General features: G+C 44.6%; 1 protein-coding gene across 5 annotated transcripts in view; it reads right to left on the reverse strand.

Moving 5' to 3' along the window:
* The window catches only part of LOC143124662 (uncharacterized), a 56,245-nt gene that overhangs the window by 20,774 nt on the left and 20,771 nt on the right, over positions 1-14,700 (reverse strand). For 4 of the 5 annotated variants that reach the window (XM_076286355.1, XM_076286356.1, XM_076286358.1 and 1 more), the window contains exons 14-17: positions 8,757-10,984; positions 7,059-7,631; positions 2,415-3,262; positions 1,921-1,993 (exon numbers count right to left, since the gene is read on the reverse strand). In XM_076286355.1, the coding sequence (XP_076142470.1) occupies positions 1,921-1,993; positions 2,415-3,262; positions 7,059-7,631; positions 8,757-10,984 (3,722 nt within the window). The remainder of the gene's footprint in view (positions 1-1,920; positions 1,994-2,414; positions 3,263-7,058; positions 7,632-8,756; positions 10,985-14,700) is intronic. The other variant, XM_076286357.1, reaches the window with a different exon arrangement.

The raw sequence follows: 14,700 nt of genomic DNA on the forward strand, positions 1-14,700 counted from the left end.
GTCTTGGGGTTACTGGGTGATTGGCAGGCGAGCCTATAAATGGCCGCTGCGCCCTTTGACGCGTCACGCACAAGGAATACTGATGAAGGGCTAGATCCGAAACGTTTACCCCTTGTTGATGTGGCCTGTAACTGTTTTTTCGGCTTTTTAAGAATACACTGTTTGAACTACTCAGCCCCTGTGTGCGATCTCCCCTTTATTCATTTGAGTATTACGTTTTTTGGAGACTATACGCACCGGGCGACACCTCAATACTAGACGAAAGGCGCAGACACCACACTTCACCTTCGGTTTATGCTTTACAACATTAGGAAGATCAGACCAAATCTGACACAAGATTCCACACAACTTCTTGTTCAGACCATGGTCATCTCTAAGCTGGACTATTGTAATTCACTATTAGCTGGCTTACCCGCTTGTGTAACAAGATCATTACAGCTGATTCAGAATGCTGGAGCACGCCTGGTCTTCAATCAGCCAAAGAGGACACATGTAACTCCTCTCCTAGTTACTCTCCATTGGCTCCCTATAGTAGTCAGAATTAAATTTAAATCTCTCACTTTGGCCTATAGGACACTAACTGGATCTGCTCCTAGTTATTTTAATTCAATAATCAAGCCTTACATCCCCAACCGCCCACTGCGGTCTTCTGGTGAGCGTCTGTTGTGTCGACCAGTCATGAAAACTGGGTCTAATTCCAGACTCTTTTCTTCAGTGGTTCCATGTTGGTGGAATGAATTGCCCAGTGCTCTCCGTTCCTGTGGTAGTTTTGGGTCGTTTGAGAGGGGTCTAAAGACATTCCTATTCAACATATACTTAGTTGTTTAAGCGTTTATGTGTTATGGTTTGTATAATGTTCTATTTTAATTGGGCTGTTAATTGATTTGACATTATTGTTTATTATTGATATTCTCCTTAATGTAGTCTTAGCATGTCATTGTTTTTATATTATTGATTGAATGGACATTATTGTTTTATTATTGCCTTTCCCCTTTTTTCCATTGCTTATTTTATTAGGCTATTGATTGAATTGATATTATTGTGTATTATAACTATTCTCCTTATTATATTTGACCTACATTCTAATCTGTTCCCTGTTCAATTTTAAATATTATTATGTTTTATTTATGTGTCGCTTTGGACAAAGGCGTCTGCTAAATCCATAACCATAACCATAACAGATCGCAGTCTGTCGGTTAGATACAAACACACCTCCTCAACAGGGTAATAACACCATTGTCAAATTTTCAGACGACACAACAGTGATTGGTCTTATCAGCAACAATGATGAGACGGTCTACAGGGAGGAGGTCCAGCACCTAACAATGTGGTACACTGACAACAACCTGGCTCTCAACACCAAGAAGACGAAAGAGCTCATAGTGGACTACAGGAAGTCTAAAGCTGGCACTCACACCCCCATCCTTATCAACTGGACTGAGGTGGAGTGTGTCACCAGCTTCATGTTTCTGGGTGTCCACATCTCTGAGGACCTCTCTTGGACCCTCAACATCTCTACTCTGATCAAGAAGGCTCACCAGCGTCTCTTCTTCCTAAGGAGACTAAAGAAGGTCCACCTGTCTGCTCAGATCTGGTTAACTTCTACTGCTGCACCATTGAGAACATCCTCATGAATTGTGTCATAGTATGGTATGGCAACTGCTCTGCCACTGACCGGAAAGCACTGCAGAGGGTGGTGAAAACTGCCCAACACATCACAGGTTCCTCACTCTGCTCCATCGAGGCCATCCAGGGAAAGCGATGTTTGCGTAAGGCACATCAAAGACTTTGTTCTCACCCCAACCACAAACTGTTCATCCCACACCCCTCCAGGAAGCATTACAGGTCTCTCCACACCCGGATGTAAATGGTAAACTGCACTCAGAGTGTATGTATAAACTGTACTCAAGAGTGTGGTACCTGTGATGGGCTCACTGCTCCCATGTGTCCGGTTCACCTCCACAGGACTCTCATTGCTCTCTCTGATCTGCTGCTGGTGGACAAGAAAACAAATGAATCAAAACCCATACTAACAAAAAGAAGGTAGGACAGAAAAGACAATGCAAGACCATTCGAAAAGATTGAGTGAGTTTTGTAGATCCACCCAAACACTTAATGAGTTTGATGACAAAAAGCTAGCTCAGCTTTGGCACCATGTTCCACATGACTCCAAGATCTAATCAAACTTTATCGTGCCCATCTTAAAAACAGTGTTGGCAACTCCAATAATGCTAAAGCAGCATGGAGCAACGCAGAGCATATTATTATTATACAACCATCACAATACCAGCAGCTGTCAAACGTGCAATATAATACTATACAACACTACACTACATGCTACATTTCATTAGCATACTACAAAACTAATGTGGATCAAAGTTTCAGATGAGATGCATGTCATGATCAACTAGTACCTTCTGGGACTGTTGGAAGGAAATGACAGTGTTTCCAGAGTCTTCTGGAGTCACGTCAATGTCATCATCTGCAGGAATGTTAGCGGGGCTCTGGAACATTGGGGTGGGTGCGGTGAGTTCTGATACAGCAGGAATGTTAGCGGGGCTCTGGAACGTTGGGGTGGGTGCGGTGAGTTCTGATACAGCAGGAATGTTAGCGGGGCTCTGGAACGTTGGGGTGGGTGCAGAGTGTTCTGATGCAGCATTGACCTCCTTCTCCCACTGATCCAGAAACCTCCTGATGTTCAGGCTGAACTTTTGAACGCCTTGGTCTGAGAGCAGCTGGCCCTTGCGGCGAAATAATCCAGGTTCCATGTTCTCATGGGTGAGGACTTGTCCTCCCAGTTCAGTCACTACAGCATGCGCCAGGCGATTGATGACATCATGAGGCCGGACCACAGGTGAGTCCTCCACCTCCTCGCCAGCAGACACACGTAGCTTCCTGGGGACCCTTCTGATGATGTCAGACCACACCATCAGGCTCTGAGGGAACATCTTGTGTACAGCGGTCAGGTTGTTCTTGAGGATGATCTGCTGGTTGTGGGGTCTGACGGGGATGCGGATGCTGTCGCCCCCGAGGTGAATGAGGAGCATGTCTGGGAGTGGCCACTTCTTTTCAAGATTGATCAGATGGGGTACGAGCTGCTTCCATTTCATGCCCTCCGTTCCGCTCCAATACACCCTCATCGTCGGGCTGCCCATATCCATGCCCCACTGTGGGGACTCCAACTGTCTGTTGCCCAGAGCTACAAGACTGTCGCCACAAATCCAGATCGTTTTTACTTTTTCAGTTGGTATGGTAACATTACCTGAAAGAAGAAAAAGAAATAAAGAAGAGAAACATTTTGACATGTAGAGTAGTATACAGATAAATAACATGAAAATATATAGAAGTGTAAGAGGCTATAGAACATAAATATATATAAAAACAGGTAGTTATAAATGTAAGTGCACTGTGAATTGTTAAGCAATATTACATGCAGCAGTCACTATGTGCTTGTAATACTGACTGAGATAGAGTATGGACAGAGTGTAGAACAGGGACGGGCTACTGGAAAAGGTGACTCTGCGTATAACAGGGACGGGCTACTGGAAAAGGTGACTCTGCGTATAACAGGGACGGGCTACTGGGAAAGGTGATTTAGTGTTCAGGAGTTGTTCAGCCATAGGCACAAAGTTGCCTGCCTTCTCTAGGTTCTACAGCCTAGGCTGCGGAATCATCACCCAGATGGGGGCCACTCAAAGGAAGGGAATAGGTCATGTGAGGGTTTGCATACAATCCTGCCAGCCAGCCTGCTGCTCGCATAAAGAAGAAAGACTCTGAGTGGAAGTCCAATAATCTTAGAGCAGACATGAATTACATTAGGAAATTGCCTGAGATCTGAAAGGCTGATAGAATGAAACCAGCAGGTCAAGGAGAATTTGATGATTCTATCAATAAAAGAATAGGACAGTAGGAGTACACTTTTCTTGTCCTCAAACAAGTTTAGCATCCTGGAGAGGTATTGCCACTGCTGACCTTTCTTGAGGATTAACTCAGTGAAGTGTCAAAGGCAGGGCTCCAGAGTGCGACCAATTTGGTCGCAAATGCGACATAATTTTTCAAAAGTGCGACTAAAAAAAAACGGAGGTCGCACCGGTGCGACCAGCTATTCGAGAGAGGAAAAAGTGTCCGCATTGAAACTACCTTTGGTTCAATAACAGACACATATTTGGCCAATATCGTGGTTTAAACAAATCACAGATAGTGAAGGGCGGGACCTCCCCTCTGATTGGCCGTGGCCCAGTGCCTGTGTGTAAATTTGAAAATGCGTGTGCTGCAGAGAGAGAGAGAGAGAGGTCAGAGACCCATCAGATAAACAGAGTGGATGTAGTTGCATTACAGTGTGGTCACATAGGCCGAGATAAATGTCCCCTCTCCCCACTGCCTTTCGGCGGCTGGCAGCAGCAAACCAAGTTCAAGTTGGTCAAGTTCAAGTTTATCGCTGCCTACGATAGGCCTAGTGAAACTTCCCTTCACCAAGTTCAGTCCGAAATAATTATTTACCAAAAAAATAGTTTGAACGTAAACCCGACGTACAGGAATGCCACTTGCGCCAAATTTATAGGAGTCATTGCAGATGAAAAGACGTCTTAAAATTGCGAACAATGCATACAAGGCCTTCCCGAACGACAGAGATACAGATATCGCCGAAGTTACATGCAGGGAGTAACCCGGTTTTCAACAGCAATATTCGTTTTGCGTGCGAGTTGTGTAAACTCATTCTGATGGCATCAATCAATTTAATCCGGTATTTGGCGCAAACCGAATATCGCTGCTACATTTAAAGCCCGAATATTCCCTGCATGTATACAATATATAACTGTGGTCATTGTGTACGGTGAATTGAATGGACACATTTAGATCGAGCATGGCAAGTCATTGCAATAGCCTATAATAATAGGCCTACCATCGTTACTGCATTAACCATAGTGATGTTCTTATTGAAAATTTAAAAATACTAAAATTAAAAAGTAAATTGCATTGTGGGGCTGTCAAATGATTATTGCAATCATCATTGCAAAATCACATAAAAATCCCCCAGGCTACTTGGAACATCTCTTTAAATTGTGCTCAAATACATTTATATGGAAGATGCTAGCCTGGCGAGCTGGTTTAGCCAGCTTAAATATCATGGATAGTATTTAATACATTGAGCCATGAGATGTGCAGTTTGAAGCCCTTAAAAGACGTGCACTGTAAATTTACTCAATGTTATTTTTATTTAATTCATCTTGAGATGTTTTAAGTTTAAATTTCAGCTCAGTGGAGCACTTAAAGCACCAACACTTCATTAAGTTACTTTTCTTACAAGGATACAAGGAAGTTTATTGTCACATGCATATAGTTACTGGAAGTAAGAAATGCAGTAAAATTATGTCTGGTGTCAGCCTATTTGTGCATTAATGGGGGGGGGGGGTAAAAAGTGCAGTAGAAGAGGGGTTTAGTAGATTAAGTGGCAAGGGCTGCATAAGAAAGGTGGGGGAGGATTGGGATTGGGGGGGGGGGCACCAACAAGGAGCACCCAAGAGCAACAGGGGCAAGGAAAAACTCCCTTACCAAGGAAGAAACCTTGGGCAGATCTTGGGCAGATTCTTGTAGAATTGTCATAGGACAACCTATATAGGACAGTAATTAAGGAAAAAAAGTGAACCTGCTGCGGTGTTAAATGCGATGTGGTTGAAAATTTGGGTGCACCTAACTTTTGTGCTGGTGCACCTAAGAAAAAAAGTTAGGCGCACCAGTGCAACCAGTGCAAAAAGTTAGTCTGGAGCCCTGAAAGGTTGTGCCCAGATACTTTTATTCGTCCACTGTCTCTATAGGGTCCCCATGGATGGCAGTAGTAACCGCCTCAGCCACCATTCCTACGCAACATATGACTAATATGTGCACTGTTTAGCCTGTTGTGTGCACATTGATTTGGGTACAATGGCAACAGGGGAACAATATTAATCTAGTTTGTCATCATTAACCACACAGATCATTTTGAGATTCTTCCTTGCCAAGCCCGGTGACAAATAGCCTGGAAAATCCAGACCCTGATAATCTAGAAAGATTAAGGGTCTGGCAAAGAGCAATGTAATGGCCCAACTCGAGGGGCAGCAACAAGCATGCATTTAAAAATCTCACTGCACGCAATTGGATAACACTAGACCATGTTAACTCTGAATGATTTCGGATTTTGACACAATCGGATAACACTACGACCAATGTGTACTGTCCTCTAATGTTGCAGCGCTGTCTTCATCAGTTTAGCTGGTTCCCCGGAATCCAAGGGGAAAAAGTAACATGCATCATTGCTCTTTGCCAGAGTGTCTCGCAGAGACAATTCCATTGTGCTCTCGCGAAATCTCTGGATTTCCAGGGTAGGTGACTAAGGGGGTATTTACAAACCTGCCTTGTTTAGTTCACTTGAAACAAATTAAAATCGTAGTGCGGACCTTTTGAGCAGGTGTGACGTCTGTAACTGTATAAACTGAATCAATACCAGGACAACAAGAGCAGCATGTAAGATCTCCATTATTGTTCACTTTCACTTTGGAATTCCCGCCTTAACTAAGGACTTTCCTGGTGTGAATACCCCAACAAGTATACTTGCACATATACGGCTATGCTGTATGGTCATACGGAGTTTCAGACTACAATCTACTGGATCTGTGTTGTCTTAAACATCCAGTTTCGCATAGGCAATATGCAAGATCCGTGTGGACACAAAATTTGCCTTCAGACAAGACCGGTATCCGTTCAGTCGGTAGACCGCATGCATACAAGTATACTCAGGACTGTATCGCCATCCGTTCAGTGTGCAGACTGCATTTGTACAAGTTTGTTTGTGACAGTAACATCACCCGTTCAGTGCGTAGACCGCATGCGTACAAGCATACTCGGGACAGTAACATCACCCGTTTATCGCTTAGACCACATGCGCACAAGCATACATCGTGTCGGGACCGTAACGCCATCCGTTCAGTGCGTAGATCGGATGCGTACAAGTATACTCGGGCCTCAATGCACACAGGGAAAACAACCGCATGGTCTACATTTGCCATTTGTGCATGTGGTACCTGACGTCTGGTTGACCTCCTGCTCCCACTGATCCACAGAGACTTTAATGTCCAGGTTGAACTTATGAATGCCAATCTGCGAGAGGAACATTCCGTCAGGGCCATATAACAGAGGTCCGATCTGATGGGTGATGGCTGTGCCACCCAACTCTGCAACAAAGGCATGAACCTTGACATTGATCAGGTCAATAATCCCTTTGTTACTGTACATCCCATATCTTGGCAGCATGTCTGACCACACAATCAGGCACTGGGGAAAGATGTTGTGTATGGAGGTCAGGTCCTTCCTAATGGTGCTCAGCAAGTCTTCCATGTCTCTTCTATCAACATCACTGTGTCCCAGGTGAATGATAAGCATGTCTGGACTGGGCCATCCCATCTTCAGGTAGCGTAGCAGGGGCACAAGCTGGTCCCATAACATGCCCTGCAGTCCTTTCCAGTAGACGCGTACTCCAGTGCCACTCTGACCCAGCCTAATGCCATGCAGTGGTGACTGGGCCAATTGTGAAGCCACAGCTACAAGGCCATCACCACAAATCCAGACCGTTTTCACAATTTCACAAGTAACCTGGCCTGAAAGATAAAAAAAAACAACAACATAGTATTAGCAGTTGTCAACAATAATTTAGTTTTGTTAGACAACCCTATATGTGTGCTAGGCTTAAAGCAATGGTTCGGAGTAATTTCACCCTAGGGTCCTTTGCACCATGACCCCGAGCCAAACACCCTCCCAGAACATTTTTTCCCTTGGTCGAACCCTGTTCGAGTAGCGCTATCAAAAACGAATGACGTTCTGCAGTCGTGATGGAACCAACTTTTATCTCATAAATTACCCCACTAATAATGCCCTGAATGGTACGAAACTTCTGCAGTAGTACAACTACGACCTTTAGTCCAATAACGAGGCATTAGAAAGTTTGTAAGTGCACCAGGGTTTATTTAAATAAGACTTGCCTGATTATCTGCTACTATACCGCTGCATCGATGTTTCTTCCGTGATTTGGGAAAAGCTTGTAAAAGTCCTGGCAGGAAGCATGCATAAGGATGTAGATCCAGGAATGCACTAATATTTTGTTCGTAGTCCAGTTTGCAACAATTATTAGTTATTACTAAGTTGTAAACACTTCGGAAAAAAAATATTTAAAACTGGATATACCAAAAAACGTTGATGTAATCGCTTCCTGCAAGGACTTTTACAGGCTTTCCCCAAATCACGGAAGAAACGTTGACGCAGCGGTATAGTAGCAGATAATCAGGCAAGTCTTATTTAAATAAACTCCTGGTGCACTTACAAACTTTCTAATGCCTCGTTATTGGACTAAATGTCGTAGTTGTACTACTGCAGAAGTTTCGTACCATTCAGGGCATTATTAGTGGGGTAATTTACGAGATAAAAGTTGGTTCCATCATGACTGCAGAACGTCATTCGTTTCTGACGGCGCTACTCGACCAGGGCTCGACCAAGGGAAAAAAGGTTCTGGGAGGGTGTTTGACTCGGGGTCATGGTGCAAAGAACCCTAGGGTAAAATTACTCCGAACCATCGCTTTAACACTCAACTATGGAAGAGCAAAGAAAATATTCTTCAGCGAGTTTTTAAACCATTTCTATAGCAACCACACGGTCTTCCTACTGACTTTTCCCTCACTGATGGGTAAGACAGCAGGGTGAAGTTTGGGACTGAAGCTGAAGAAACTCACCGTGTGGAGGCTGTGGATGGTTGGCCACATCTGTGACTGTGTCTGAGGAAGAGGCCTGACTGTGCTGTTGGCCTGATGAATGCTCGGGCTGTGAGGGCATTGGCTTTGCTGTCGTTGGATTTGTGACGGACAGCTGGTTTGCATTGCATGTGTTCAGGGTTATGCCAGTGGACTTGGGGTGGGTCTTACTGTTAACCTGTCTATAGGTATCAGTTATCTCCTGTTCATGTTGGTTCAGGCTTGGTGTTTGGACTTTTCTCTTCTGATTATGTGCCACTAGGGTCTGGTCCTGTTGGTGTTGGGCCAGGATAGGTGTTTGGTTTTCTCTCTTCTGATCATATGGAACTAGGCTCTTGTCCTGTTCCATGTGGTGCTCGTAACAGTCATCAGCCTCGTCTCCATGTCCACAGGACTCCCCCTTGTCCACCTCAGCCTGTCTGGGCGCCAGCTCCTCCACACGCAGCCCTGACTCCATATCACCTCCACATGAAATATCCCTTCCGTTTCTCAGAGCTCCATCATCACCTCGCCAGTCAGCTCTTGGTCCCTCTATGATTTCTCCTTCCTCCTCCTCGTCCACCTGGAAGGGGTCATACAGTTCATCTCTGTCTGCTTCTCTGAGTGGGGGTGTAGTTCTGTGATGTTGAGGGGAAAGAGGGGTTTGACTAGGTAGCACAGTGACCTCCTTATCTGTAAGTGATGGCTCAAGTACTACAGTGTTCTCAAGTGAATTCTCAGTTTCTACAGTAGTCTCCCTATCTGCAAGTGAATTCTCAGGTACTACAGTGGTCTCCCTATCTGCAAGTGATGGCTCAGGACTCAAGTCAGTTTTGTTTATAGGATCAAAGACAGTGGATGTCATCTGTAGCTCCAAGGCATCATTTTCTGCCAACTTTTTAGCAATCAGAGCTTCCAACTCTTCCAGCTCCATTTCCTTCCTGGCCAAATCCTCACCCTCATCAGATTTAGGTGATCTGTAAGTGGTAGTAACAGAGGCCTTAGAACTGGACAGGTCCTTAGGAATCTTTGCGGTCACAGTCTCTATCTTGGGTCTCCTGGTCCGCTTGCTTTTCCTGGAGGAACCCTCAACACTGCTGCTTTGTCTCTTGCGTTTCTCATCTTTACACTCAGGGCTTCGGTTCCTGCCCTGATTGCTGCTCCTATTCTGGTCTCTGCCCCCGTCCCTGTTCCCATCTTTGCTCCTCTTCCTGCTACTGCTACGTCTATTCCTGGGGGAAAGTCCTCTGCTCCCCTCCCTGGTACTGCCACGTCTGTTCCTGGGGGAAAGTTCTCTGCTTCTCTTCCTGCTACTGCTACGTCTATTCCTGGGGGAAAGTTCTCTGCTTCTCTTCCTGCTACTGCTACGTCTATTCCTGGGGGAAAGTCCTCTGCTCCTCTCCCTGGTACTGCCACGTCTGTTCCTGGGGGAAAGTTCTCTACTCCCCTGCCTGCTACTGCCACGTCTGTTCCTGTGGGAATGTTCTTTGCTCCTCTTCCTGCTACTGCTATGTCTATTCCTGGGGGAAAGTCCTCTGCTCCTCTCCCTGGTACTGCCACGTCTGTTCCTGGGGGAAAGTTCTCTACTCCCCTCCCTGCTACTGCTACGTCTGTTCCTGGGGGAAAGTTCTCTACTCCCCTCCCTGCTACTGCTACGTCTGTTCCTGTGGGAATGTTCTTTGCTCCTCTTCCTGCTACTGCTACGTCTGTTTCTGTGGGAAACTTCTCTACTCCTCTTCCTGCTACTGCTACGTCTGTTCCTGTGGGAAAGTTCTCTGCTCCTCTTCTTGCTACTGCTACGTTTGTTCCTGTGGGAATGTTCTTTGCTCCTCTTCCTGCTACTGCTACGTCTGTTCCTGGGGGAAAGTTCTCTGCTCTTCTCCCTGCTACTGCTACGTCTGTTCCTGTGGGAAAGTTCTCTGCTTCTGCTGCGACTCCACCTATCTCTACTGCCCCTCTCCCTGCTCCTCCCTCTTCGTCTCCATTCTCTGCTTGAGCTACGGTGACTCTGATATCGACCAGTCCTGCCACCTCTGTCCCAGCTTCTACTTCTGCTGCGGCTGCTGCTGCTGCGACTCCGACTGTAACTCCGACTGCAACTCCGACTGTGTCTCCAGTACCAATCAACTCCCCTGTCCCTGCTCCGGCTCCTGCTTCTGCTGTGGCTTCGGCTCCTGTTGCAACTGACGGAGCCAAGTAGATGTTGCAAAGTCAGATATGCCTGAGGCTTGCTGTAACACAACAAACCAATAGTATCAATCAAAAGGAAGGAAATGAGCACAGTTACTCAACTGCGACACTTCCGACTGCGATAATTCCGGTATTTAGCACTTTGAGGGCCAGATGTACTAACGCTTTTGCGCCCACTTCAGGCGTATTTGTTTCGCAACTTGAGTTTAAAATCATTGCGAGGTATGTACAAACAGGCCGCAATGAGGTAAAAGTGCAATCTGCCTGTCGGGAGCTGAAAATGTCTAATTGCGCTTTTCGTGTCATGCATATGCATTCATGGGAGGATCCAGGGGAAAGTGGGAGTTTAGCGTAAAAAGATGGGAGGGGAAGAGTAAAGAGCGCCTAATTATGTATTCCGCGGTATGTACAAAGACTGCTCCTGAAAGCGCACGTCTATTCTGCGCCTAAATACTTGCGCCTTGTAAAAGCAGGTGTTAATCCAAATTGAAGTTCAATGCTTCAATAAGAGAACCTTTCAAAGACAACAGAATCGCAATTTAGAGCACCAGTTTTGCAAGTCTTTGTAGGCTACTATCAAAAGCAACATTAACTTTCGTTGGCCTTTCGAATGTCTTACTTTCACTTTCACGTCATTCACTTAAACTTTCCTACTTGCTAGATTTGACCAATTTTCCATAGCCTACGTTCACAAGTAGTTTGACTAGAACTACTGATCTTCATTATCTCCCTGCTCGTTGACATCTTATCATCTATGGTATTATTTCATGATCGCTAAACGTTTGATTCTTTTTAATGTTGTCATCAGTTAACTTCATTCTACTGCGCTTGTAGGCTCTGCCATTCAGTTGTGGACGTTCGTAAATTGCGTTTATGGGCGGAGAGAGGCAGAGAAAGGCGCAGTTTACACCAAGGATTGAACGATTGATAAATACGACGGAAACTTGGGTCTGTCAGCGTTCGCAGTCTGCGGTTTGTCCATGGCGCTGATAACGTTACGTTCGCAAATGTACGTACATCTGGCCCTGAGTCTCTTTTCTGGTTTGTTTTGGATGAACTACAGGGGTGGACACCGAAATTTTGACGATGGGTGCTGTCTCGACTTTCTGACTCGTTTTGAAGCCTTTGAAGCCTTTGACTGTTTCAGAGTGGCTGGCTATGGGCATGCACAAACATGTCCTTAAAACAACCCTTAATGTTCGTTTTCAAAACTGTGCAACTCACCAAGTGGTTTGTGGTGTCCACCCCTCTACTGTAGTTCATCCAAAACAAACCAGAAAAGGGACTCAAAATGCTAAATACCAAAAATATCCTTTAAGGAATACTCTGAGGTACATACACTTAACTTGATGGATGTCATATATGACCATATCTGTCAGAGGGACTGGGCCAAAACATTTTTGTAAAAATAACAGACTTACATTTTTCATGCAAGATTTGCCCTAGTCATGGGTTGGGTTTTACAATGGGTTTTACAATGCTCTATTGCAGAGTTTCCGCTAGAAAAAAATGGTGCCGGTCAAAGTGACCGTCAGAGGTTTCGTTTTCCGGACATTTTGATGATATGCCGGTCAAATATCCTATTATCCCTTCTTAATTAGTCAAACTGAGGAAAACTGGAGACAGGCTATGTATCTTAAAGAATTACATAATCTGTATAGAATGCAACATGTTCATTAGCCTAACTTAAACATGCCTAACAAGATCTAGCCAGTATCTTTTCATGGACAGCAAGAGTCCGCTTCGTTCGTTGTTTTAAAAAGGCTGCGTTGTTTGTTGCTATACCCACGTTATCTCAGTGGTGACTGTTTAACTTGCACAGATGTGCACAAGAATGAGCGCTCACACCACTACCCCCTAATGCTATGCCTCTTTATTTGATAACAATAAATTAAGAAATGTTTCCTATTCTGGGAAATGTTTAGTTTCTTTTTCTTTCGGCCGCGGTTCAATGATACCGTTTAATTGTGCCAGAAATGATCCGCGGACCAGTAATCACCTCGTCGAGGAGGCCCTAACCCTACCCCCTAAGCCCTAATCATAGACAGAGAACGCATAAACCTACTGTATGATTTGGGTAAAGAACACTTTGCATGTCCAATGTACACGGAGAATGACAGTGTCTTGGAGCGGCCGCACCCCCCGCAACTCCACTTCCAATGTCACCGATTCCGACAGATACGCCCGACGCTTTTTATCTGGTGGTGGTGGAGTTGACCGGACATCTAAGGCTTCAGACGTTACCAATTTATCATCATCCATCCCGTCTGGCCTTTGAAAAAAATTTTAAGGCTATAGTTGGGCCTGGCCATGTTTGAACCGCCTCTCATTTGTTCGTTGTTTAACATGGACGTTTTAAGCGTGCGCTTCCTATTTGAAATGCAGAATAGGTTATGCGTGTTGTTTAATAACTTTCAAACGGTAGAGCCTGTTCATTTAAAAACATAGCCAGAGGACGTATAATATAGGCTTAGGCCTACATATTAAGGCTTATTCTCAAATTCAGATTGCGTTAGGGGACGGGATTATTAGCCAATTTCAATCGGACAATTTGACCGGAGAGATTTAATTTTGTCGGACATTTCATTTTTTTTCCGGCCAATGTCCGGTAATTACCGGACAACGGAAACCCTGCTCTATTGGTACCTTTACTAAGGTAAGGGGTCCAAATACTAACCATGCTTTGTAACTGTTCCAAAGGGCCCAGAAAGCTTACTAAAACACATACAGCGGGGAAAATAAGTATTGAACACGTCAATATTTTTTTCAGTAAGTATACTTCCAGTGAGGCTATTCGCATGAAATTTTCACTGGACATTAGTATTAACTTAGGTAATCCACACATATATAAAAACCCAAACATTAATGTCTAAAAGTAGAGTTATGAGTAAAAAAGTGGAATGGCACAGGGAAAAAGTATTGAACACGCTAAGAAAAAGCAGTACTCAAAGGCAAGAAATGGCAAGGAACAAACTGGAATCTATAAGTAGTTAGAGAAATTATCCCTCCTATCTGTGCAAATTGATATAAGCTGGGTTAGTACATACTGGTGGGCTATAAAAAGGTTTTTTGTTACCAAGGTGTCAAACAAGAAACATTTCATAATGGGTAAAAGCAAAGAGCTCTCCCAAGACCTTTGCAACCTTATTGTTGCAAAACATATCAATGGAACTGGTTACAGATGCACATCAAAACCTCCGAAGCATCCAGCAAGCAGTATTGGAGCCATTATCTGCAAGTGGAAGGAACATCACTGCATCATCACTGGCCATGCACAGGCTCTCCTTGCAAGATTTCTGACCAGGAAGTCAGAAGGATAGTCAGAAGAGTAGCCCAAGAGCCAAGGACTACTCGGAGAAAGCTCCAGAAAGACTTGGTACAGTGGTTACAGAGAAAATCATAGGTAATGCACTCCACTGCCATGGCCTCTATGCACGCTCATCCCGCATGACTCTATTGCTGAAGAAAAACATGTCAAAGCTCGTTAAAAGTTTGTTACACAACATTAGGACAATCCTATGAAATACTGAGAGAATGTATTCTGGTCAGGCGAGAGCAAAATTGAACTTTTTGGATGTCATACTACACACCATATTTGGGGGAGAAATGGCACTGTGCATCACCCTAAAAATACCCTACCAACAGTGAGGTTTGGAGGTGGTGGCATCATGGTGTGGGGTTGTTTTTCATCTCATGATACTAGCAGACTTCATACAGTTGAAGGAATGATGAATTGAGTCATTTTGGTCTGGGAGAA

This window comes from Alosa pseudoharengus, unplaced genomic scaffold (genome assembly GCF_046254945.1).
Source record: "Alosa pseudoharengus isolate Yale_2024_CS ecotype anadromous, Long Island Sound unplaced genomic scaffold, YU_APseudo_1.1 YU_APseudo_1.1_scf_15, whole genome shotgun sequence".
Lineage (NCBI taxonomy): Eukaryota > Metazoa > Chordata > Actinopteri > Clupeiformes > Clupeidae > Alosa > Alosa pseudoharengus.